This window comes from Rissa tridactyla, chromosome 7 (assembly GCF_028500815.1).
Source record: "Rissa tridactyla isolate bRisTri1 chromosome 7, bRisTri1.patW.cur.20221130, whole genome shotgun sequence".
NCBI lineage: Eukaryota > Metazoa > Chordata > Aves > Charadriiformes > Laridae > Rissa > Rissa tridactyla.
Genome location: NC_071472.1, coordinates 34,418,281 through 34,445,080, shown reverse-complemented (window position 1 = coordinate 34,445,080; position 26,800 = coordinate 34,418,281). Strand labels below are relative to the sequence as shown.

Genomic DNA, 26,800 nt, shown 5'->3' with positions numbered 1-26,800 from the left:
TGACAAAAACAGAGTGCTTTCCAGAGTTAATAAACCCAAGAAGAAAACAACCCTCAAGCACTTTTTCTACCCTTCAGTTTAGAATCTGCCTGTAATCTTTTCAAGCACCAAGATCATTGTTTATATGGAGTCCCACAGCTAACCGTACCAAGACTGATAAACCTAAGAACTGCGAAGCTCAATATGCCTATGGTCCTAATTAGGACTTCTCAGATGAATTGATAGCCTTATCACTTCCTCACATGCCAATCACAGTCTATTTTTAGCCTTCCTATCTTCTGCAAAGAAAATCATATTCTAGATAGTGAGGACACACCAGTTTACAGTTACATTAAAATTGTATTACTACTATTAAAATGTCTGTGATTTAAAATATTTTGTTAGAAGTTGAAAAGCGGTACCTTTTTTGAAAAGCAGTAAGACTTACAACTATTCAAGATCTCTACTAATGAAACTTACTACACACAATTTCTTTCCTGTTAACCAATACATAACCAACAGAGTGATCACCCCCAGAGCTATCCCAGTCTTAAGTGCATCCATTTTATCTCAGAAACTGATGAACAGTGGACCTACTTAGCATTTGGGTAGAGGACTCACGTAGGAAAATGGTCAGCTATTAAAGAGAAAAAGTGCAAATAACACACACTAATGAATGCCACTCAAGACTTTGATGTTGAAGAAGAAAAGAATAAAAAAAGCCTGAAAAGTTGACAGTTAAACAAGAAAAAAAAACTAATACAAATCGTTCAATGATAACAAAAATTCTGTAGGTAATAATAAAGTAGCTTTATATCTAAATTATCTTACGAGTACACAGGCAAGACTCCAGAGAACTTCACTGAACTGCCTGTATTTACACAGTAGATAATTCATTTCAAAAGATGTTCTAGACATCCAAGGGAATTTAAACAACTTATTTCATTGTAAAAAGGCTACAGATTTTCTAGCAATTTTCCTTGTAACGATTAAAACATACAGTTACCAGTCTCCTCCTCCTTTCATATAATGCTTTGTCAGCACAGACGAGAAATTCCAATCTCAAGATTCCATCGCAAGATCCATGATCAAGCACTAACCAGAGCCGCATGTGTGTTACGGTTACCTTGCCCTGATGGTCATGTTTCATTTCCCAACCTCTCGGCAGCTCCAGCTGTTTGTTGGCAAACATGTTTAGGAAGCCCACCAAATCACGATTATGCTGGTAGCGCTCAAAATGGTGGGTGTCCCGCCGGACTTTGGTGATCATGTGCTTCAAACACGTGTTATTTGTAAACATGCGGTAGGCACTCTGAAAAATAAGTAACAAAAGGAAATATTTTTAAAAGATAAAATTTCTTCTTACTGCAAAAGACAGCATTTCCACTGTAAATAAATCATCTGATCATCAATAAAACCTTAAGAATTATCTCGAACTAAGCCACAACAGTAGGAAAAAAAAAAAAAAGGTCCTCTTTCTGATGTTTTAGGATAAGTGTTTGATGTTTCTTATTTTGCTTGAGGTATACAAAATTTTGTAATTGACTCACTTCAGCAAAGTGTGAAATCCATTACAGATTCCATTTACCACACTTGGCCCTGGAACTGTGAAGGATCCCATAACATTAAAATTGCTTTAAAAGTAGATGATTTCATAGATATTTTCTAATTTCTGGAATAATGAGTCAGAAGTAGCCACAGAATACAGCAATAAAGCTGGTGAAGTTTTCTGCAGGACAAAGATACACAAGCTTGTAGAATTTATCACAAATCTACATAAATATTGTTTCCACCTATTGATTTTTCAAAAATACTCTTAACATTGCATGTCCATTTGTAATTTATGTAATAAAATTATGTCAAGGTTTAGGATGGACTGGCCACTAAACGAATGGCACGTGCTTTCTATTGACTCCTCTCTCTTTCCACAAGGAGAGAGAATAAGGGAGAGACACTTATGGGTTTGAAAAAAAAACAAACCTAAAACACCTTTAATGAAATGTTAACAATAAGAAATCATAAGAAAGATGAAGAATTGAGTGAAACATAAAAACTGTAGGAGCTATAATGCCAACCAGGACAACTCTGGTAGCCCACCAATTGCAAGGAGCGATGATGAGTGTTTGAGGTTAGCCAGCCTCCCTATGTACTACCAATAACTTGGCATCAAACACTGAGCAATATCTTTGTACACAAGACAACTATATTTTTAAGCACGTATTTGTGAAAGTCTTTCAGCTATAAATGCTATACTCACAGGGTTAGAATGCAGCACTGTAAAGAACTCTGGGCTGATAAGGAATTTCACAGGGGGAGACTGGAGCAATAAAGTAAGTCTGGATCTGGAGGTAGAGTGAGGCAGCACGTTCTCTCTTCGAAAATCTAACAGCAAAGTGAATGAAAGGACTTCCAGTAATAATCATTACCAAAACATCACTGCAAACAACTATATCAATTTGAATCCCACAAGCAAGAAAAGCCCTAAGTATACAATTACTTCACATTTATTAAGTATTATCCACACGAGTGTACCTGAATTTCTTCTAACACAGCACTGAAGTTCCTGAAAATACCACATTTGAGTTCAGTAACTTTTACTTGTTACTTTTGGTGCACAATCATTAAAAAAAAGTAATTCACGTCCAATTATTTGGGTTACCAAACATGTGCCCGTGTATAAGATGCAAGCAGGTCCCTGTGGCAAGCCTACATCACTACACTGTAACTGTATGCAGATAAGTTAATTTTTAAATGCTAACTAATGGATATAAAAGTCATTGTACACTTCAAAATGTTTCATTCCTCCTTTAAAAAAAAATAAATTAAAAAAATCACTGCCATTAACACAGCCCCAATCCCAATACAGTATTTAAGCAGCTTATATAAGTAGGAAACAGGTTGCCAAGGAACTACCTTTCAAGTTTCAACTTTCAATAAACATTTGGGTCTTCTCCTAGCAACCGTAGAAGTGCACTGATTTTTCAACAGTACCAGGAACTGAAAATATATTGTAAGTAGTATTTGCTATGGTGTTAAACCTGTTCCCTCCAATTATCTTTGAAAATCAACAGGACATATGGGTGCATATTTTAATGTGAATGAAAAACTGCAAATTCAGATTGGGTCTGCAGTGATTTTACTCTAAAAAGTATGCCATCTTTTACATTGCACAGTTTCTTTCTTTTACATATTGCAGTACTTGCACGCTTCCCCATCAAATCACAGATGAACATTAATCATGTAGAAGCCAGCTACCATGGATATAAAAGAACAATATCCCACAGACAGAGAAAGAAGAAGAGGCAGTGAATGAGACTCTAAACTGAGGGAAAAGTAAGAAAAAGTTTTAGAAAGAGGAGGAAAAGAAGACAGAGTAAAATTCTAAATATGGACGGGTAGACATTATTGATAAAAGGGAGTGTGGTAAATAAAGATGTTCATTCTAAGCATTAGAGGAAACCAGAAAACAGAAGTAAAGGAAAAGTAAATTAAAAAGAGGCTTTTTAGAGACACTTTTTAAACAACAGACCTCAAGCCCTCCCACCTGAAGCATGTCTATGGAGCGACAGCAGCGTAGCATAAAGACCCCTGAATCTATGTCTGAACACCTGGGCTGGGAGTGTCTTCCAGGCACGCACTGCGGTTGCTTGTCAGCTCTCGTACAAAACTTGGGTGTACACCAGACCAGCCACTTCTCACACCCTGGAAGATGCTGTGACTTGCTGCAGATAGGTCTGCTCTCACAGTCTGGGTAATCTGGAAATTGTGTCACCAGGCGACTTTCTTGCAGTTTAGAGGCTTGGGAATTTGATTTACGGAAAGCTTATTCAGCTGAACTTGCTGATTAGGGTTTAGTCTGAATTTGCTTTAAACTGGTATGTTTGCAGCACAACAAACCATCTCGCTGCACATGCACAAAAACAGAAAAGGAAAAAGCTAAGGCAGAAGTAAAGAAAAAAGAATATATAAAGGGAGAACTTTGCTAAATCACAAGCTCTACAACCACTTGAAACTTAAGGAAGAGTGGCATTGCTTGGGTATTAGATTAATTTAGGAAAGAGTACTATAACAGAATATCAAGAGCATCTAGAGACAAAGACAAAGCACATAATAACACACAACTAATGCAAGGGACTGGATGGGTAACAAACTAAATTTATAAATGTATTAGTAAATTAGCAGTAGGAAGATGACCAAGGAGAGTGCTGCTTAGCGAGAAGAAAAACTAGCAATGATGCTTGCAGCTCATTGAAAAAGATCTTTCCTTCTGTCTTCATTCAAAAAGTTAACACCGACCAGACACCAGAAGAACTAATAAACAGAAGAAAGACAACTTTCTTCTTAGGCTAGAATAGGTAAAGAGCAGGTTAAAGACTGCTGCAAATCAGAGATTTTCAAACCCTTTGGGCTTGATGAATTATACTCAAACACACTTAGGAACCTAGATGAAGCAATCTCTGAGACATGGGTGGTGATTTTGGAGGTCCGATGAAGTTCTCAGAAGTAAAGAAAAGGGCTAAGTATTATATCCATTTTTAAGAATAGGTAAAAAAAAGGATGAAGGAAACTATAGATGAGTTGACATATTTTCTATTCTCAGACACATGAACTAATTGTCAAACCACTTAAAGCAACGAGAAGGCAGCAAGCTGGAGAAACACAAATAACCAGGATTTCTGAAGAATGAACCATAACCAACTAATGAAGTTATTTTCTACTACTTGAGTGGTGTAAAGGCCACATATTTTGATGTTAATAAGGCCTTTAATACTGTTTATTTGATATCCTCAGAATAATTTGGGGGGAGAAAATTATCTGAAGCAGACGAAATCACCTGGAGGGGGTACGCAGCAGTTTGCAAAAATGTGCTGAAGAGCAGTTATGATTTATGTCAAACAAAAAGAGTACACCAAGTGATGTTTCACTGAGATCTAGCTGGGTCTGGTCTTATTCTATTAATGACTGGATAGGGAGGACAGAACTTGCTCCAACTAGGAGATGCTGGAGTACTTGGACAGCAGGATGGACAAGATTCAAAACCATACTGACACATTTAAAAGCGCAAAGACCTGCGTGCAGGTAGGGAAAATCAACTGCACAAACACCAGATGAAAAACGGACATCCGTGCCGAAGTTCTGCACACAAGGGTCTGGACCGGGCTTTAGCAGATCGAACGCTGTTGGCTAGTGTCAAACTATCAGACAAAAAAAAGTAATAATTATGCAGTAACGTAGAAGGAGTGTTGTACATAAGACGTGACATTTCCACAGTCTCTTCAGTCCAGCAGAGTCATAGCTTTATTAATTGTCTGAAATATTCCTCAGGAGCTGCAGACCAACTGAAGACCGCCCTGAGCAGGCCAACAAAATAACTGAAGACCTAAAAACACAAGCCAGGAGGAAAGACAGGAGAGACTAGGAAGTAACTATTCAAGATTGTTATAAGAGAAACAATGTGAGTAGACTGTCTAAAAAAGTTACAGAATGTGCACTAACTGCAGAACATGTTATAAGAATACACCAGAGAGCATTTGCCAAGTATGGTTTAGGTACAGGGCATCCTACCTGTCTTCAGCATGGAGACGAAGCTGATGACTGACCAAAGTCCTTTCTAGTCCTATATTCTACCATTTCAAAATGCAGTAGCAGATTCAAAATATTTATAACCCAGACCACGCAATTTTATACTTTTTCACTGCAAATTTCCTGACTATACTTCTACCCAGTCAGGTACTGACAGAAAAATGCTCTGAATCTCACATTTATCTCTCCGGCGTATTGAAAAGGATGAGCCATAGTCTTCAAAAACTAGACAGCAAGGAAAACAAATGGTCTCATTTTCACCCAGACTTTCAGAAGGCAGAACCTAACTCCTGCCCACGTCACTCTCATTAAATCATCTGTGAGATGAGTGCTCCCTTTAAGAAATCAGAAAAAGGAAATATATTTTTTTTAACCTGCATTAGAATGGTGAAAGTCAGTTTCCTCTGCAGCTCCATCCACAGCATTTGTATGCTCTTCAGGCCTGTCGTTAGTCATTGTTCTTCGGATGCTCTGGTACCTAGGGTTAGAAAACTGGACTTTATATATAGCATATGGTAACTATGATCCAATTCTGGATCCAAGGGAGCTTGCTTGTCTTTTCGGCCATGTAGGTTAATATACACTGACTTCTCATTTCTGCTTTTTGACATTGACCTTTAATTTCTGCTAATTTCTCCTTTTGAATTTCTAGAAACCATTATCAGAATTGTTTTTTTTTAGCCACATAGCTTACGAACACAGGTGGAATATAAAAGCCCTAGAAGCTCACATGCAAATTAAAAGGGACAGCCACATAAAATTAAACACGTATGGCCAGCTGCAGTACCAACTGTGAACCTGGCTCCATACGCAGTCTCACAATGGTGAATGCAGGTTTGCAAACACACAATTCACAAACAACATCGGTAATTCTTACCGGCGATTCAGCTGTTCCATTTGCTGTATGGAATTTGACCTCTGGAGAATCTGCGGGGCTGGGGGGGCTGTGGGTCGCTGCCATGTTGTTGTCCTGTTCACGTGGTCCACGTAAAAAATCCGTCCATGGCTGTCAATTCGAGCCTCCCAGTCTAAGTAGCAATAAAATACTGTGAACTATCGAGGGCTTGGGGTTTATTTATTTCTTTATTTTAGCTCTGTCACCTTTGTAACTGAATCTACTGTTCCAAGCACAGAACTTTCTTACTGAAGGGTTAAGAGACATGGCTTTTCTCTATTTTATCCCATAAATCAAATTCCCCACTGTAGTTAAGTTTCTGTGGAATCCATATCTAATAATTTCTATTCATTTCTCTATTCTATTTCCCACTAATCAGTAATTGTCCCAGGGAAGAAGAAAAAAAAAAAGAGAAAGTATCAGGATACTTAGTCTAATTCTCTTGGACTGAAGTAATTCAAGACCCTATCTCTGAGGGTTATTTCCAGTGCAAAAGGCCAATAGATAAGTACCAAAAACCTGGCAAAAATTGGTATCTGTCATTGTTTTTCCCCAGCTAGTAGTAACAGTAATAAAACAGATTCCAGCGATCTCCCTGGGTTTACATGTACCTATGAAAGGTAAGCAGACCTGCCAGAGAAGATGGACAATTACAACAAATCAAACTCCTCCATATACTAAATGCATGTTCTAGAATTGCTGATTCTGCAAATTTATCAAATTCAACTTCTTGTGCAAGCGGTCACTGTAATGCTGCCCACTGGTTTTGCAACACAAGCTACAGACAATGTGAGAAGTTTAGACCACAGAGACACACCAGGAAAGCAGAGACGAAAGCGCTGGGACCTTTCCCCAACCACATCTGGCTTCACAGTGCTCAGCAGAAACCAGGTGCATCACAACACCTAGCCCTTTGTTCAGAAGCTTTTTGGGTCAGAAACACTATCTGCCTAATAACTGGTTATAAAATAAGCATGATACCAAAACACTGATCACAGCTGGGGCCACGTAACAAAAAAAAAAATTAAGATATTTTATATACAGAAACAGACAGGCCTGATTCTTGGGGCACCAGCAACTGCAGAAAACATGCAAACCATTTACATATCAGTTGAAAAACAGTCTTGGAGAGCTCAGAAGGTTTCTAGAAGAGACTGCCTATATTGCAAGTCTAGGTGAAAACATCAGTCACTGCAGTAACATTTTAGAAACCACTGGCAAGCAACCAATCCTAAACAAACTCCGCTCCATAAGGAAAGTGGGCATAAAAATGTCTTGACAGCAGAGAAGGAGAATTAAACTCTACTGTACAGTATTTAATACTGACAGTCTTAAAACCTCAGGCTTTGCTGCTGTATGTGTCCTATGACTTCCGTCAACTCTCGGAGGCAGCCAAGTGGCTCACTGCGTTACACTGCAGGGCCTGAGCTGACTCGCGAAGAGGGAGGAAAGGCAGGTTTTGAGACAAACTCACTGTGTCATCTCCCCACGACAGCTGCGTGTTTTAGCTGGCCCCAACGCAAATTACTCTTCTGTCTTTATGATGCACAACCAAAACAGCCCATTAGTGTTTAAAGCGTTTCTAGTGTGAACAAGAGCTATGCAGGAAAGTAAGCTCAGAGGAAGAAAAGAAAAAGCACCACAAGAGGATAGGAATAAAGAGAACCGTTTAAGGAACAAATTTCAATTCCAGGAAAAAAAAATTCAAAATTTTGTATTATACTTTAAATTTAAAATACAAGTTTAAAAATAACAACATTACATCAATGCAAAGCTTACGGCGTAATCACTGCATTTGCTATTCAAAATATAACACATTTGAAAGTTATTAAAAACAATTTCATTTCTATCTCAAAAAAGCAAACTGAAACATTTCAACATTCTCTCAAAAGTGTTTCCATTTTTTAAAAAGAAAATAAATGACTGAAACAAATGTTCCTGGGCAAAGGTCCTATTTAAAAAAAAAATAAAAAAATCTTCTGATGAAATAAAAATACTCAAAATTTTAAACCAGAGTTTGTAAACAAAGCAAAACATGGAAGTACTCCAAGAAGGACAGAATTGTTCATTGGGAAAAAAAACCCCAAACACCAAACCAGTTTAAATTTGTGAATTCATTATTCTGCTTAAGTGTCAAACCCTAAATCACTGTATAATATTTCATATATTTTTTTTTGTGGTGATTATACATCCAATTCTGACACACAGTCACCACTTCTGTAATGTGGTCTTGCAGAAGAAAAGCGTTTTTGCCTGCATTCAATTTTAAACACAGAAGTTTAAACACTTGGGCAGTGGCTTCTAAAGTAAAGCACCTGCATCCGTGTTGTGATGGACAAGGATATCTTCTGTTAGTTAAATTGTTGTTAGTCAAATGTGTTACAAATAACTTAGCTTGCTGAATCGCAAAACTGTAATTCATCAAGGTTGTGTGGTCAAGCTTATTTGTTAATTTTCCCCTAGGAATGTAGGAATTGGAGCATAATGTTGCATGTTACAGGTAGAAATACTAGATAAATATTCCAATTCTTTTTCTTGTTCAAATAGACAAATATTTGAATTTGAAATAACAAATAGAATACAACCCAAAATATAAAGAAATTACAGTTTATAACTCAAAATCGTATTCTGTTTTCTCCAATTTTTCACTCTTAAAATATTAACACTGTTACATATCCAAAAGGAGAGCTTTAGAGAGAAAAACTGAATCTAGGCAACAATTAGTATTTAAGATTTTATTCACATTAGCAAATGAATGATCTACATAAAGATTGCATCGGGCTTTGACTGTAAAGGGGAGGTGTGTATATGCGTGCCCATGCGTGACTGTGTAAAAACGCAGCAAATGTCATGAATGTTAGAATACCACACAGCCAAACCTGATCCATTAACATTCCAATAGTTTTTCCAAGTAGTTATTGTGGTGTATAGTTTGCTTCTGAAACACAAAAAGCAATCTGTGTGTACACCATGGTACTACAAAAGCTATCCCTATGCATTTCTCATTTATTACACTGATCTCTGGGTATTTCCTGTAGTGTTCTCTGTCTTTTTCAGTATGAAAAGTGATAAAAATGCAACTGTAATATATGTCTCCCAGGCACAATTTTGTAAAAAATAATAGTGGCTTATTGAGGTGGCAGTTAATTAACTTTAGGATCTGCATGCAGGACTGATTTGTTATATGCACTGATTATAACAGAGGCAGCAGGGAGCAAAACCTTCTCATCACCCAGGCTTTCCAATATTCAGTTATATCTGTGTTCTGCTATCCGGCTCCTTCCAGTTCCCCTCTCCACTTACAGAGCAAACACAGTCCCATTCCATACTATGAAATAAGGATCTATTCATTTTACCCTAAATATCTGAATTCCTGACTTCTTTAAATTAATACAGCTTTGCCACAGACTTCAGTGGGTCCAAATTTAACTTTTTCTTTGGGTTTTGTTTTTTGTTTTGTTTTAAAGCAATGTTTACCTATTGGCTGTGTACCTTTTTTTCCAGTCCTTTCTCCCTTCTTTAAATATCTAATACTGAATAGATTTTCACTGCCCCAAGTTTAAGCAAGTGAATCAGTCCAACAATTGGGAGCAATGTATTTTTCATACACTTTAGAGAAATTACAATTTTCTGTCAATGTACGTTCATCTAACTGTTGCTTAACACCCAGGTTTATTTTAATTTAAAAAGTCTTCACGCTCCCTCAAAAAAATGCAAGGAAAAACACAGACCTTTCACATAATCTGCAGAGATTAAAGATGTTATATATTTCTTTGTGAACCATCCCCATACAAGAAGCATTCAGAGATTTCAGAGTGCTTGACATCTTTCCCTCCAAGTGCCTCACGCAGTACATCACCTCACCACTCCACCCATGTGCGCTGCATACTGGAAAGGCAGCACCGCTTCCGCCTTCCTGCTTCTCCACAAATGTCACTTCACAAGTCTGTATACACCAGGTACAATTATCATAGCACATCCTCCTAGTTTGCAGACTGAGCACAACGCCTTTTACAAAACAGCACTAGACTTAATCATCGTCACTCCTCACTTGGAAATTCTCAGCTGCTCATTCTCAGTTCTCACATTTAAAAAAGAAACATAATGAGGTCTCAGTAATGAGATCCAAGCAGCCTACCCCCCAATTAAAGTATGAAGAACCTCACTTGGTGGTAGAGCCTCATCCACTCTCTGGTACCGGCTAACATCCTGACGTACCGAAGGCAGTGACCTCAAGGGCTGATGGCCATTGGCTTGAGAACCTGGAATTAAAACGCCCACAAATTATTTTTTCAGTCAATGTGTGGAAGCCTTAGAGATGCCTCTAAAGTGAACAAGACATGCTGAAGCTTCTGCGGGACTATGATATTTTAGGATATATCGGATATTCATCTATTTTGGGGGGGCAAAATAAGCTACATCTACAGTTCTGGGTAAGTGATTTCTCTAGGATGCGCTGCAGTCTTGGTCCATCTTGGTCTTTCTGCATCCACCTGTGACCAGCAGAATCCAAGGCACACAAACAACAGCCTGTGCCTGAGCCATATCCCAGCAAGGGACAAGGACAAAGCTCCACCTGGACACCACGAACCCTGCTGTAAGAGTGGGAGGTGAAACTGCCCATTGACCTTCTTTGCTGCAGCCACATTGATCTGCAAAAACACGGTGCAACCTGACACCTAACAGAGTCCCAAATGGCTAGAAAATTGTGTCCAAAAAAACCCCATATTAAGAGTATTTGAAAGGAATAACAAAATTATTCTTTCCAAATCAAAGAGCTGTTTATGAAGGGAAGAAACTAACAGATCCCCAAACTTTTGAAATGTTATGAAAAAGATGCATTCAGAAATCCAGTTTGATTGCACTCCTCCCATGGTTCCAGCTGTGCTAGGATTTGTCTACACAGATAAGGGACTGGGAAAGAGAAGATAAACAGCCTGGAGTGTAACAAAAAATGATTTTGGTTTTTCCCCCCTGCTTTCTTTTGATTACCCTTACGTTTTAACGTTAATTCACGTGTATATTTTCTTCCCCTTATAAAGACACCAAAGAAAAGACCCAAATATAAATTCTAGCTTGCATTTCATAGTTCTGGGATTATTTCCCCCCCATTGACATTTTGATTAGCAAGGAGGGTAATATTGTGGAATCCGTTCCTCCTCTTCATTCTCTTTCTCAGTACTCTCTCAAGGATTAAAATATATCCCGTTTCAAAATAAACTTATCTTGGATATTTCAGTTTTGATTTTTTGTTAAATCAAAAACACCAAGAGTCTCTTGAGGAAGGGAATAAATCTCAAAGGAACAACAACATCAAAATCTTGAAAGACAATGAAATTGAGAAATTAAGATCTTTATTTTCAGATGTTAGTTTTTTAAAATAAGTTTTACTGGCTGCAGAAAGGTCACTTCAGAAAAGCGCCTCCTGCAATTGTTACCTCCAGTAGCTCCTTCAACCTGTCCTGTGGCACCCTCACAAGCTGCTTGCGCTCCTTCGGTTTCTTCATCCTGAGACTGGCTATTGGCAGCTGCCGCCTGCAAGCTTCTTCTTCTTTGCCAGATTTCTCCTGCATCCTCTTGGTCTTGTAATTCACCTGCCTCAGCCTCCTGTACTTCCTCCTGAGGTAACTGTACCGCAGGCAGAGAACCAGAAGTACTTGCAGCATCCTGTGTTTCAGCACCTGGCTCAATTCTAGCCGCGTCGGTGGCAGAAGCTCCCTCTTCCTCCTCCTGAGAAGAAAAGGCAGGAGTCTCAGGAAACATGGAACTTTCCAAAGAAGAACACCGCATTTCAACGGAGGAACGTCGCACAGTTGCACTTTCGTTGCAAGAGCTGTCTGCCCCTTCCGCATCACTCTCCCCTTCTGGACGGGTACTAGCTTCACTGACGCTTTCCGTGCGAGCGGGATCACTCTGCTCGGTTTCTGATGACATCTGGGAAGGTTCAGACCCTTGATCAATGGATTCCGTTTCACTAACACCCCTTCTGCTCCCAGCAGCAGCATCAGCAGCTCCTGCGTCCGCACTGCTAGGAGGCTGTTCCGCCTCCTGAGCGGCACACGATTCACTGCCAGCCAGGTCTGCTGGTGCTTCGCTTTGAGAACTTTCACCTCTTGCTAACTGTGAGGGTGGAAGCTCTGGGACAGTCTCTTGCTGGTCATCAGTTGACGGCAAAGGAGCTTCAGAGGCTGAAACATTTTCATTCTCTGCAGGCCCTTGCATTACCTGATCTGATGAGCAACTTAAACCGTTTCTGTCAACATTTCTTGTAGCACCATTAAGCATTACTAAGCCACCATCGTCTTCCAAGGAAGATGGAAAACCCAGGTCTTGATGTAGCTCATGCTCCTCTTCATCTGAGTCAATGTGAAGCATAGCATTAAGTCTTGTGTCAGTAGGAAAGCTACTCCTCAGTTTTGGGGAGGCTCCACGTGGACGCTCTCCACAGGCAGACGTCCCGGGTCTAGGATGATTATTGTGTTCTATTGCATCCAGATAGTCATTTAGTGAGTCCTGGCGACCTCTGGTAGGTGATGATCTTGAAGCACCAGAGGTCAACTCATCCTGGTCTGTTTCCAGAGTTGTACTAGTCCTTAAAGGGTGTCTTAGGATTGCTTCTCCAGAAGATTCCTCAAGGACCGGACCATTGGAACACACTGTGGACGTATCGTGATGTCCTGCTGGCATGTCCTCATCATCAGAGGGGCTCCCCAAGTCTCCATTTACAGAGTTTACTCCTAGCAGAGTGCCAACTGTTTCTGGCGAAGCATCTGCAGAGACACAAAGACTGAATGTGAAACACAAGGCAGCAACAGACAGTTTGTTCTATTTTCTCTGCGTCATAGAAGTGATATAAAAATACACATCTTCAAGATGTTTGCTTATTTCAATCAGACAACTAAGGGAAGAAAATAGAATTAAAACAATAGAGGCATCTACAGCGTTGCAACAGCAGTTACAGATTTTTCTCTGTATAAGTTTATACTATTTATGGGGCGGTAAGTATGACTTTAAAGGACTCCTATTTTGCTTTCAAAAGACAGAGCACTGCCAAGCATCTTGCCCAACTGTCAGTAAAAGAAGCCTTACAACCAAGGAACCAGTTTTCTACAGCATACCTCTCATATCCAAAAGTAGAATTTACACAAAGCCAGTCACTGACACCTTTAGCAGCATGCAAACTAGCATCTGAGATGACATGAGGAATCACAAATTGTGTACAGATATTAAATTCTATACACAACATTTATTTTGAGTTAATTTATAGGACTTTCCACTGAAAAGAATGGGAATCTACTTAAGGAAAGTTCACGAGATGTTAGGTATGCTATGGTAATACATATTGAAGAGAAATGAAAATAAACCATCTCATTTGAGAGATGAAATGGTAACTCCCCACATGGAAATTAACAGGCTTAGAGTTGAATAATCCAGCTGTAAGTGTCTGTACACATCTGCAAGAACCTTAACAGTGAAGTCAGTGAACTAGAGTGCCTGACAAAAACAGGACTGAAGACAGAAGCGTTTTTTTTAATGGTGACAGAGCAAAAAATATCGATGAGATTCAGGACTACACAGCTACAAAAAAAGACAAGATTACATCAAGTTAAAAGACAGAGCAATATCTCACCAAAGAGATTATACCAAGCCTAGCGAAGGAGAATCTACAGTCACAAACACATAAATAGACACATACAATGTGATAAACATGTAACTGTACCAACCAGGTTCTGCTGGTTGCCTTCAGAACAAGAAAAAAGGGGAATAAAAGAATTGTCTGATAGAAGCACGCATTCTCATAAACGTAACAGATATTCAACAGATATTCTTGGTTCTAAGCAGCACAGAGTCCTGTGAAAGAGGGACCGCACAGACTGATCTCCATGTACACTAGCAGGGGAGGAGAGTACAGGTGGAATCTTCCTTGCAACTGCTTCTCAGCCAAAGGTGTTACAGAGCAAAGATGTTAGAGCGAAGGGAAACAATGAGTTTGACTACCACATCTATCCCATTAAATGAGAATCATAAGCAGATTAACTTACAATCTTTCTAACAAAACAGGAAACAATACAGTAAATGCTGGTGTTTTGTTATTCTCGTCTCCAAAGCAGTACCTGACATATCTAAACTTTGAAATCCATCAGGAAAACAAAATCTGTAATAGAGACACTGTACACAAATGAGAAGGTTTATTATCACAGAAAATCCTGGAAACAAGAAATACATAGAAACTCTCTCCATACAACTACCTGGGGATACAGATCACTGACAAATTCTCACCTTCGTGAACAGAAGATGTGATTTCCACTTTGAATTGGAGATATCCACTTACATGATCAGCTGGGAGCCTTCTGCCAAGATTATAGCTGAGAACCTGGTCTCTGCAAAAACAAAGATATTGCGTTGGGGTTTTTTTTATATAATTTTAACTTTTTTTTCCCCAGTATTTTCTATCAGAGGCTTTTATCAGATAAGAGCCAGCGTGACAGCATGTAATTTCTGCTAGAATCTTAAAATCAGCCACATACTCTGGCTTGTATGGAAAAGCACAAACACCAACAATGGTGTAAAATACTGTTAGTTAACAGATAAAACAGCCTAACAAACTACTTCCGATCATTTCCAAATACAGACTGTGCCCCAGCAATTCTTATACGTCCCTAAATCTCTTCTTAAATTCTAAAAAATCAAATTGCAAAGGATCCGCTTTCCCCTAGCCTCGTCCTTCCCCCCACCCGAAATATGTTTTATAATTAACAAAACCTTTCATTTTTTAAAACCTTCTGCCCCCTTGTGGTTTTTACTATACACAAAATTCACAGATAGTTTCTTCACATTTTCTGATTCAATAAAGCACTTCTGCATTCCTATTTAGAAAAGCTATTAATGCTCGGATTTAGCTTCAAATACGTTCTTAAGGGTTACTGAAGGCAGTGGGACTCAGATTTGATTAAGCACTTGTATCAGCTTGAGACGTAGGATCAGATCCTAGGCTACATGTTCTTATTAGGCACAGCCAGAATTCACGGCCCCAGCCGCCCTCAGCCCAGCTGGGAGAGCTGAAGGGAGGGGGGGGCACTGCTGAAGACCTCCATAGGAAATTACTGCTATTAATGCAAATAAATTTATACTGGTATAAACACCTCTCCCTTACTGGGAGCACTCCTACTGCAATATGAGTGACAGACTACAATGAATGCCAAGGTCATTACTGAAATAAGCTGCAGCAGTTTGCACCCAAACATTAACTTTTAGTAAAAAAAGTCCGGAGCGGACAATGCGAGGCAAAGCAGCCTCCCCATGTTGCTCTATGGGCCATAGCATGTCAAATTATTATAGTAGTGTCTCCAGGATCTGCCAGCGATTCATCACTGTACTCCGATTACAGTTCTCAGCTAGACTTGGGGCGTCCTCAGAAGATTGCCCTTTGAGTTTTCTACAGTTTTTACATAAAGTTTATATCACTCTAGACCATTCGAGACTAGAGAAAACCACGACACGAATAATGTCTGCTCTGTATTCATTTGAATCAATACTAGATGATTCTCATGCTCGTTTATCATATTTTCCATGAAATTTAAAGCCACTTGGCCGTTTTGTTATGCAAACTTGTGAGATATGCAGACAGATAAAAGGCAGGCAGAATTTCAGTGCAGTCTGTGTAAAAACAGCTAGTTCTGGACTTCACCTTTTAATTCATTAATACTGATCATTAATACAGGGAAGGGCAAGTTAAGCATACTTTGTTCAGGCAACTTTTCAAGTTCACATTTTAACCCAGGAGAGGATTTCAATTGTCCTTGACATCACCAAAATGAAAAAGAAGAAAGTGAAGATGTTTTATTTGCTCAACCAAAAACAAAATAAAAGAGAATTAGCAGTTGATTGTGCGTTTGGTACATTTCTGCTTCATGTGTATTTTAACCACTCCTTTCCTTTGCAAAGCTTCTGGTGAAGCGTTGTCTGCCTTTACAATATCTAGGAAAAAGGAACTCTGGCAACTGATTGGCATGCAAAAACTGTAAATAGACAAATAAATTACAGATGAAGAGGCAAAACTAGCTGCAAGACGGATTTAATGTCAGTTCTAACTGCAGCACGGCAAACCCAAACTGAATACTTACCTATATTCTTCCTATATATTTATTATACAGCCCTTCCTTTCCTAAAAGGATTTGATATATCAAATATGCAGAACTGAAGTATGGAGGAGAAAATAGGAAACGTCTTCCAGAATACTGGTTTGGAAAAGCACAGACAAGAACCGACGAACACAGCAAACGAGTAATTCACAGGAATCCCGGAGCAGAAAAACTTTTTGGGGTTTAGCCTGGAAATGAGCAGCCTGAACTAGGTTTTGAAAACAGTCTGCATCACAGTGCTGGTTTTGAGTGCCTCGCAGTGTGCAAATTTATTAGAAAAAGCTGCCTGCTCAACTTACCACAATTTGTTGAAACTCGAAGCATTTCTTAGAAAAGTTAGATTGTATATACACCTGGACTGCCCTTGGATAGCACTACGAAACAAGTGGGCAGGCTTTTGCTGGTTTTTTTTGTTTTGTTTTTAAATAAATTCTGTATCAGAAGACATCGTCAAAATTTTAAGCTGCTCTTACAATTTTAGTCTTACTTTACTTACCAGTGTAACCACCACTTTGGAAACTTTAAGCTGAAAACTGTTTTCAAATTGAATTTGATTTTCTCCATTTATGCAACTTGTTACTTTGATGGCAATATCTGTGAAAAAGGAGGCCAGTCGTTTATATCCTGCTTTTTGTGCAAAAGCATGATGATACTGCCACGTCCCTAAACTTTCTGGGAAGAATATATGCATTTTATTTCACCACCATTCCTCACAGGCCTCATCCAGTGGCCTTTTAAACTTTAGCACTTCGAGTTAGGTCCTATACAAAACACATTTGAATAATTTAGTTCCTCCCATTGTCTTTCAATGAATTATTTTTTTCTAATTTGTTAAATATAGCATATAAATGTAAAAAGATGTTAACAAAATAATATACTCTACAATGACTGCTCTGTCTTACATGTAAAATTATATTTCTTGCACACACTGCTGGATCTCTTGCAGACCTCCAGCCATTTGCTTCCCACCCATAACGTATCACAGCGCCTGACCACAAAGTCTCAGGCTCTTTGCAGTGCACATGGCTGTACGAAGGCCTCACGGGATCACGCACTTGACTATATTATGGTCCCCTCCAGTAACCATCATGAAGTATAAAACATCTTAAAACTTCTTAAAAGTTTTTAAGTGACTTGCATCTTTATATGCATTGTTATACCGTAACAATTAGCTATCAAAAAATGACCAGAAAATTTTTAAACTAGCACAACAGGTGAATTTGGAGTCCCCTCAGTGTGCTATTCATAGCAAAAGGCAATTTTAATTGCGTAGTACCATCAGCACTCTGAAAAATAATGAGTCATAGCCTTGCAGTTCCGGCCAATTAGCTGAACAGATATCAAGTATCTGATTATTAAACTTACAATTAAAAATAGTTGAACTCTAACAGAAGTGAGACAACAAAATCTGCTTCTTCTAAAAAATTTGCACACAATCATGTAGTATTGTGATAATGCCTTGCTTCTTGACTAGCTAGACAGAGGGTAAGATTTTTTGCGAGGGTAGCATTTTTTGTGTAAAGAAATTAAGCTGAAAACAAATTACAGACACACATAAACACAAACATGGGTACATTAATTCAGAACAGGGTTAGAAACACTGGCATCTTCCAGTCAGGCAATAAGGCTATTAAAATTCCTACTAAATTTCTCACTACAGATGCAGTAGAAATTTGCTGGTCTGTGCCAGCTCTGCACCAGTATCCTAGATGCTGATTCTCCTGGATCAACAGAAGTTAGCATTAAGAACATTTTAATTTACCCAATTGCATGTCTCTCCAAGAGCCTCTGAACCGGTATGGTTAACTTCCCAAGAAAGCGCTTGATGATCGGACGACTCTTGGCAAATTTGTCTTTAACCTCAATTTCCAGGACATCTGTTAGAAGTGCAACAAAAGAATATTTCTGGAAGGAAAGAACATATTTGACACCAGATCAATACACCTTTATTCAGAAAGTATGTACATAATTATTACTAGCATGCAGTGAGCTCCAAAAGCAATGACTGATGACGGAAGTTTCCATACTGCAAAATAATGTCAACATCATTTATTAAGCACTTTATTTTTGCATATGTAACCAGCCTCTCAGGCAACCCATACCCTTTGATCGTTCCTTGAAAATAACTGCTCAGTGAGAAACTGCACTGGATAAAACCACTTTCATGATATGCCTGAGAAAGGAGAATACAATCTATCCTAGTGCTGGCTTCAATTTGGATGGTAGAAAGCAAAAAGAGAAGGAATCCTTGCTGTACTGTATCAGGTTACAGATAAGTAGCCAGGTCAATGCAGGAGGAAGGCAGAAAACGCCTCATTCTAGGCTGTGCTTCGCGAATTTCCCTTCCAACACCACACTTCTCATTAGTTTTTTTGTATGCATGACATGAAGTCAGAAGGGCAATGTGACTACAGTATTTTCAGGAGCACTGTAACTAAAGGAGGATAATTTTCTATATATTTTTGCCCCAAAGTTCACAAATCTCAGCAAGCTCCAAAAGAACCTTCTTCTGCACTTGAGGCCTTTAAACAACACGGTGCTAATTCATAAAAGACTTCCTGATGTCTGGTAAGATCATTCTTCCACCTTTCCCTATGAGGGAACATTTTCACAGTTACTCTCTTCAGTCTAGCATCCATTTTCATGAAGTTTATGAACGCTTCACCTTTGAGACCTGTTCTGCTCTGTCAAGTCTGCCTGAAGATGACCACAAGACTCAAAAGTGATACAGGGCAAATACATGAGCAGGCATGTTGGCAGACACACACACACACGTGCGCGCGTACGCACAGTGGGATAACAAATTCCCTTAGGAACAAAAGAACTCTAATTTTTCCTCTAAATTTTAGGATATTTCAAATAAAAAACCAAAAAAGTATGGTATAACCTACTCAGAAAAGCCAAGGTCATCTGGTTATGCTTTTACTATCTGCCATCTCTACGACCTCTGAGCAAATCGCAACCGAAGTACAATGCTTAATACGCATCTGGCACGATAGCTAAAGATGTATTGAACAAGGAACAAACGAAGGAACAACACTTCAGCTGTAGACATCAGCTAAATACATTCAAAAACAGCAATTAAATTGGGTCAGGAATAAACACACTTTCTCATGCTGGGCAACTGTCGGAGCTGGGTTCCCGTGATAAAAAGAACTTAAAATATTGTCACTCTCAGTTTGTTATAAAATTGCAAATTATTTTGCAGAAAGGAGTAGATGTAAAACAGGATCAATTCTGCACCACTAGGACAGTATATGTAACGGGATCATAAGCTGCTGTCGTCAGAGCGTTGCCACAGGGAAGATACAGCAGTTAAAGCAAGCTGATACGATACGTGCACCAGGGAACATTATCACTTTTCTAATAAGCTTCAAAACCAAGGAGAACTGGAGGAGAAAAAAAGGGGAAAATAAGAGTAGATTTTCTTTCTATCTACTGAACAGATGGATGGACAGACAGAAAGATGAAGAATCAATTCAGAGATCAGAACCTTGATTAAGATTTTAAGACTTCCACACATCTACAGTCTTTCCCACAACCAAGTACCCCACAGCAGTGCTAAAGCTGCCCCTGCTGTTCTGCTTTACTGCTTGTTTGGTTTCATTATGATTTGTGGGAACATTTTCCAAAGCCCACTCAATTTTTCAACGTTCCTAAAGAACACATTAATATTCATCAAACACAGTACAGGCATCTGCTCATTAGAAAACAGGCGCAGATCAAGAACGCTGCTCGCCGGTCCTGAAACAGTTACGGATGCGGGTCGGTATTTTCACCTTGTTTCCCATGTAAACATTTATCTTCAAAGGCACAGCCTGGCTCTCTTGTGATCACAGACAGTTGTGAGACCAAGCTCCTTCTCCGAGACCTGCACGGCTTACCCAACATAAACATATCTGGAAAACTGGCTTCTGCCAAACGGCCTTTCTTTTCCCCCCTTGCCGAGTGGTGCTGTAATGCCTCCTACAGCAACACATACAGAGGCTACACCAAAGAGCATCCCCTCTGCCTGGCAAAACTGAAAGCTTGCCACCTGCTACACACAATGAGAATATCATTTCCAAATGAACAGTTGTTGCAATCACTGAGCATAAACACTCACTTATTGTACCTTTCCTTAAAGTGTCTTCTCACAACATATAATCCATTTTAATTAATTTATTTTTGCAATTTCAAGAAATCTCAGAGCTGTTGAGCGAGTTCAACTCTTGTTCACAGAGAAGGGAATGAAAAATTCACAGCAGTGCAGCTTAAATACACAGCTTAAATATGCAGAGGATAGCTGTTTCTAGCCAACAACAGGGTTCCTAAAATTACTACAATTTCTGTGTCAGTTTAAATGACTAGCTACAAAATAAGCTCACAGCCTTCAGAGAGCAAGGACTAATGCATAAAGAGAAAATACAAGCCTGGTACCCTGCATCAGCTGGCAGACACCTCTCAAAAGGGATACGTTACCTCTCTGTGCCAGACAGGATTCGTTGTGTTACTGATGATAGTCGACCTTCTTTCCTGGCCATGATGAGCAAATGTAGGAAATGTACTTTTCTTGCCTGGCTGAATGGACATCTTTAGATAAGGATCAGGGTTGAAGAACATGCCTTTTTTAAGTCCAACTGCTCTAATATCTATGAAGCAAAACAAGAAGGAAGGGAAAAGGAACTGAGTAAATTAAAGCTAGTTCACAAAGTAGCGCATTCCTGAAATATTATCCAGGAAATCAATTCACCATAAAATACTACGTAAAGCAGCTTAAATTTACTTATACGTTAACTGGATCCAGTGTACAGAAGATAGTTAAAGCAGGAAGTCAAGTGTTTTCCCAAGAGAACATAAGGAGGAAAGGTATCAACATCCCCATTTACATTTTAGCCTCCAGTCATTTGTGAAACAAAAAGCATGAACTTGTAACTCACCTACAAATGTTTTTCGCAGTATGTAAGGTATTTCCAGTCTTAAAAAGAAAAACCCAAAACCACAAAAAAACCGTAACACAGTACTTGCTCTGTTTCTGGGTAAGGGGGAGGGGCCAAGATAAAAAACTGTATGGGAGGCAATATAGTGAACTCGCACTTTCCCAAAGTTGAGACTTTGATAAACATAACTTCAAATACTCATTATCGACTTTGCTCTGGAGTATGATGCACACTTTCTCTCAACTTAGAAAAAGATTATTTATCTCACATAAAAGGAGGCAAAGTTTTCTGAAAATGCTTCTTTCTTCCTAGGGAAACCTCATTACCGCAGCCCCCGAGACTTGCAACAATAATTTCCTCAGGTGCACATTCTCATGCCCAGGACTTTAATGATAGCGCAAGCTTCAACAAGAGCAAAAAAAAGGGGTATTTTTTTAATGTAATATTAGATTTTAAACTTAACTGTGAAATATTTCTCTGTTTAGGTTTGCTGAAGCACAAGATTTTAGTGTCTTTCTCCATTAGGTACTCCAATATGCTGCATGCAGTCTCCATGACTCTAATGCAACCAGCACATACATACTTAGATGAGCAGTTTTTGACAGTTTATACGCACAGGCAAAAGTCACTGCACTAAAATGAAATGCCACGGCTATGGATTCAGTAAAAAAAAATAAAAAAAAAATCCTACCCAACATTCAAAATTAAGCTACACAGTAGAAATAAAGGGCAATTGCCTTTAAAAGCAACAACTTTGCACGTGCAAATGAGCAACCAAAAAATTTTCCAGGAAATGTGTTACAGACCTATCAGTCAATACACCTTTCAAAATTAAATTAGGGGACTCCTCAGGCTCAGTTACAACCTTCTATTGAACACAATAGGTTTCTGAGAATTCACAAAACAACTATTTTTATAGTACTCTATGTGAGTCTATACAATCTATCAATCAGCTCTGTCCTAGATAACGGCTGAAAGACCATTTCAAAAAGCGGGGTTTTTTTTCTGCTTTACCCCTACACTCTCTAAATGTTTTCACTGTCAGCTCTTCAAGATTCAGAAGCAAATTTTTTTCTCTCTTTGCTCAAGCTGAATATGCTTCAGTCTCACACAAGACTTTCCGTGGAATAAAGTGCTAATCAAAACAAGTGACGCTGGTAGACTGTACCCCTGCAGCTATTTTGCTGTAGTGACAGTTTAGCTCTGTTACAAGTAAAGACTTTTTTCCTTTCTAAACCACCATTTGCAGTCATTGTTTTTTTACTACTTCAAAGTGATGGAACCAGCTTGCATCTTATTTAGAGGCTAAGTTTTCCACTCTTCAATCTGAGAGGAACTGTCCCTTGTGCAAACAGGAAATCTCTCCAAATTTTTCATGCTGGGATCCATCAAATCCATTTCTTTCACTCCTGGAAATTCATGACTGACTTGTTTGCAACAAACAGAAGTTCTAAAGAAATGACATCTTTCAAGCCACTAGAGTGTGCTCCTACAGAGGCTAATAAGGAAAAGTGTCCTATCTTTGATGTTATTTAAAACAGTAATTTAATTTTTTTTTAGCAATAATTTGTAAAACACAGAGTAGTGCTGTTTTTTACCTGATAGGGTAAAGCTGACTAATTTCCTAGAGTGCTGGGCTCCAGAAGCACCTTCATCCGTGCCTTCTACTCCCATCTAAAGAGGAGAAAAAAAAAAAAGAAATGTACCACAGAAATTTTCACCTGCTTTGTATATGCTTGGGGATGATAACGCAATTGTAAGGTAGTATGTCGGGGAAGAATCTGACGAACTACAGCATATTACCATGGACAGGCAAAGCTACAGCATTCGTCTCTAGGAAAATATCATTTATGCCACACAGTGCTACAGCGCCAGTACTAGGAATCTTCCAAACAGGACACGTATAGGCTAATAACACGTGCAGACACTATTAACCAGAGAAAAAGAGACTATATTTTCTTACAGGTTTCCCTTTTGTAAAATACAATCAACAGTATGGATTGGTAATACCAAAGCACCAAGCTGGTCAGTGACAGCATGTGTAACTTCTGTCACTTTCCACAAACAGATCATTTACTGTGCAACAAAAAAAGCAAACACATCAAAGAGAGACTAACAAAAGCCTTCGGATCTATGAACAAAAGCTCCTTTTAATAGAAAAGTGCAACAGATATCTAAATATGAATGTGGCCTAAAAGCTTATGCTTCACAGATTTTATGGTTTGGTTTCTACTGAAATCCCTCGTTAGGTAAAGCACTACTTCAAAATACAAAAAGTTTCTCATATATTAATGACTCATTAATGTCCATCTCTTTCAACCGGCAGAAGAATTTGTCCTTCGAGAGAGAGATGTGCATCCAGCTGAATAATCTATCATGAAGACATCAATGGAGCCATCTTTAAAGTCAAACTGTTCTCCAGGTAGGCACCGCGCTCACTGCCAGGCAGAAGAGGTGACACAGCCTGACGAAAAAGCTTCAGCCAAACACAGTGCTGGGGATTAGTACTAGCGACAGAACAGGAAGTAACCTGATGTATTGAACAATAAAAAAAATAAGCTGAATAAAAACTCGCACACCTATGTGTGTAGAGGAAGTATGTAAAGCAGTTCCGAGCAGCTGGAGCAGCAGTTTGAAGTTAACGGATTGATAAATGATTTCTGGAGCCATGGTAGCTGTGAGGAACCCACTTTGCATTCCTTTTTATATTGCCCTAAGCTATTTAATACCATTAGCTTTCAAATACTTCCCACAATGATCAGCAAGCACATTGGAATTCCATCAGAATTAGCAAACGTTTCAGAATTAGCAACAACTTCTCCCATTGCAAAACTCTAATACTTTGTACGAAACAAGCAGTCAAACAAAGTGATGAAGAAACAGTGATGACATCGATGCCTGATGTTCCCGTGGGCCTCCGCGGTCTCGTGAGGGAGCACACTGCGCTGTCACTTTCCCACCAAGAGCGACATCATTACCCCAGTGACTTTGTATGGACGCACAGGCGGTGACGGCTGGTAGTCAAATTACAAGGGCACCAAAGCCATGGGTTCATTCCAGCCGGATCAGTGTCCCTTCATCTACAGGCAGATTCCCTGGAAGCAGCAAGGGGCGCATCCCCCTGGGATGGTGATGCTGCCCAGGCAAGGCCAGAGAACGCTCTGTATTTCAGTGTAGTCTTTTGGGCTCATTCTAACGTGCAACGTTTTCTTCTTAAAAACGTCATCCATCCACAAGAAGGCTTTCCTCATTCTATACCTATTTTTCTGCCACATCACTGATTCTGTTTGAGAAATATTGTTTACATTGTTAATCATTACTTCATTTTATAGAGAACAGGAATTGCCTGCAATTCAGCTATAATATAATGAATTGAACGGTGTTCCCTCGCACTTCCATAGTTTCGCTATATATCCTTTTCCTGTTTCCATTATGACCTGAACAGCAATTTCAATTTTTCTGAGCCAAGCACAAAATTTCATCCCAGCATACATGCTTAGATTTTTTGCACTACAAAGGCTCGCTCTCATGCAGCGTAACAGTGTTTCTCAGCGCTAGATCAGCCCCTGCATTTCCACTGGTTCAAATGAACACAATGGAATGCTAGTTGCTTATCCAAGAACAAGACGGACTGAAACACCTGGTGTGATATGCCATCAATATGAGGAAACCCAGAAACATGTCTTCCACCAAACCATGGAATGCGAAAACACAGAATCATCCAAGTAAGCAGGTAACTTACTGCAGCTTAAAAAAAAGCGAGTGGGCATGCCGTGACTCTTATCACTTCCACAAACGCCATTTCTGTAGCAACAGACACGACCAGTGCTAAGAGAACAAAGTGTTCTCTACTACACAGTGCTTAAGCTCAACACCAAAACCATGAAAACGGTGTGAGGTATTTAACATAGTAATAGGTATGCTTACGTATAACTAACCCAATACGGTATTTTTAGGAAGTCTCATCCGAGCTGTCATATGACGTTCTCCTCAGGGGAAACTAACAGCTCACTATTACTGGAAGTCTATACTGTTAGCACAAATAAAACTGTTTCTATAAAATGACACCTTCTAGCAGGAGTGTAGATTCTGTAGAATCCCCAGGACCCTGTGCTACCTTTCAAAGGAAAGAAATTTAAATAGTGACAGCCAGTGAACCCCTCCAGACTGACCAATGACTCTGAAAGACAGGTCCTTCAGGTAGCTCCTAAGTTAATAAATGCATACTAAAAGACAGAAATTCAGGTGTCCTTTTGAGCACTGAATCTCAAAAACATTGGTGGCTACTATGACAAGGTGAAGAAAACACACAAGTTCAAACAGTTTCTCCATCCAACATAATCATTCTGCTTCTCAGTAACAACACAGTGCAGCACGCAGCCCATTTTAAGATGTGTTTTTTTTCTTTATTCAAAGTCAGGCTACCTTACAGTCTGTAGTTTATAAATTGATATTAAAGACAGCGGCTGTCAAGCTCATTAACTGTAACACATTTTCTTCTGTAAAATATCAAGAGTTCACATGCCTGCTGCGAAATGGTATTATTCATAGACAGATCTGACAAAGATTTGACAATTAAATGATGTTATCACCTAGTTCTATAATTCTAAGAAAAAGAAAAAACATTTGGTATAATGAGATATAGAGTCTAGTACAGCACATACAATACCATATAGCCATAACATGCACTTGCATATAACATAAAACGCTGAAAAAGTGCAGGATCAGAATAAAAGCTATTCAGTCTGAATAACTTGCGCCCTACAGTATCTTCAGCATTGCAGTTGTCAAGACAACATCCTAACAGACATGATCTTAAATATTTGTCAGCTAACATCAAAGAATCAAATGCGCTGTGAAACTTCACATCAACTGAAGATCCAGCCTATTAGATAAATTGCTTCCATCAAAAGCACCTGGATACAAGTTCGGAAGGCTCTTCTTCCAATACGTATTTAAACAGCTGAAAAAATTCCTCTAAAACTTTTCGTATTTCAAAAGAACAAGTCTCATAATGAAAGCATAGAAAGGCAGCAATAATTTTCAATAGTCAGAGAATTATCTAAATTTCAGTGGTATACAAACACTCAACGAAATCAGTAATTTTTGCAGTCTCTTTTTTTATACTAATAGTTGCTACCTCAGCAACAATTTCATCTTGAATATTAAGAAATAAGAAGACTTTTAATAAGGATTCAGTTTGAGTCAGATAACCAGTGGGAAAAAACTCTACTATGGTGTTAAATTACAACAAACTAAGCCACAAAATTGAAAGCAAGCAA

At 39.0% G+C, this 26,800-nt stretch overlaps 1 protein-coding gene across 7 annotated transcripts in view; it reads right to left on the bottom strand.

The window, feature by feature from the left end:
- HECW2 (HECT, C2 and WW domain containing E3 ubiquitin protein ligase 2) overlaps positions 1-26,800 on the bottom strand; it is a 203,515-nt gene that overhangs the window by 48,130 nt on the left and 128,585 nt on the right. For all 7 annotated transcript variants that reach the window (XM_054210347.1, XM_054210349.1, XM_054210348.1 and 4 more), the window contains 10 exons: positions 23,117-23,192; positions 21,061-21,230; positions 18,362-18,504; positions 14,738-14,838; positions 11,896-13,227; positions 10,624-10,719; positions 6,440-6,590; positions 5,937-6,040; positions 2,237-2,361; positions 1,106-1,291 (listed from right to left, as the gene is read on the bottom strand). In XM_054210347.1, the coding sequence (XP_054066322.1) occupies positions 1,106-1,291; positions 2,237-2,361; positions 5,937-6,040; positions 6,440-6,590; positions 10,624-10,719; positions 11,896-13,227; positions 14,738-14,838; positions 18,362-18,504; positions 21,061-21,230; positions 23,117-23,192 (2,484 nt within the window). The remainder of the gene's footprint in view (positions 1-1,105; positions 1,292-2,236; positions 2,362-5,936; positions 6,041-6,439; positions 6,591-10,623; positions 10,720-11,895; positions 13,228-14,737; positions 14,839-18,361; positions 18,505-21,060; positions 21,231-23,116; positions 23,193-26,800) is intronic.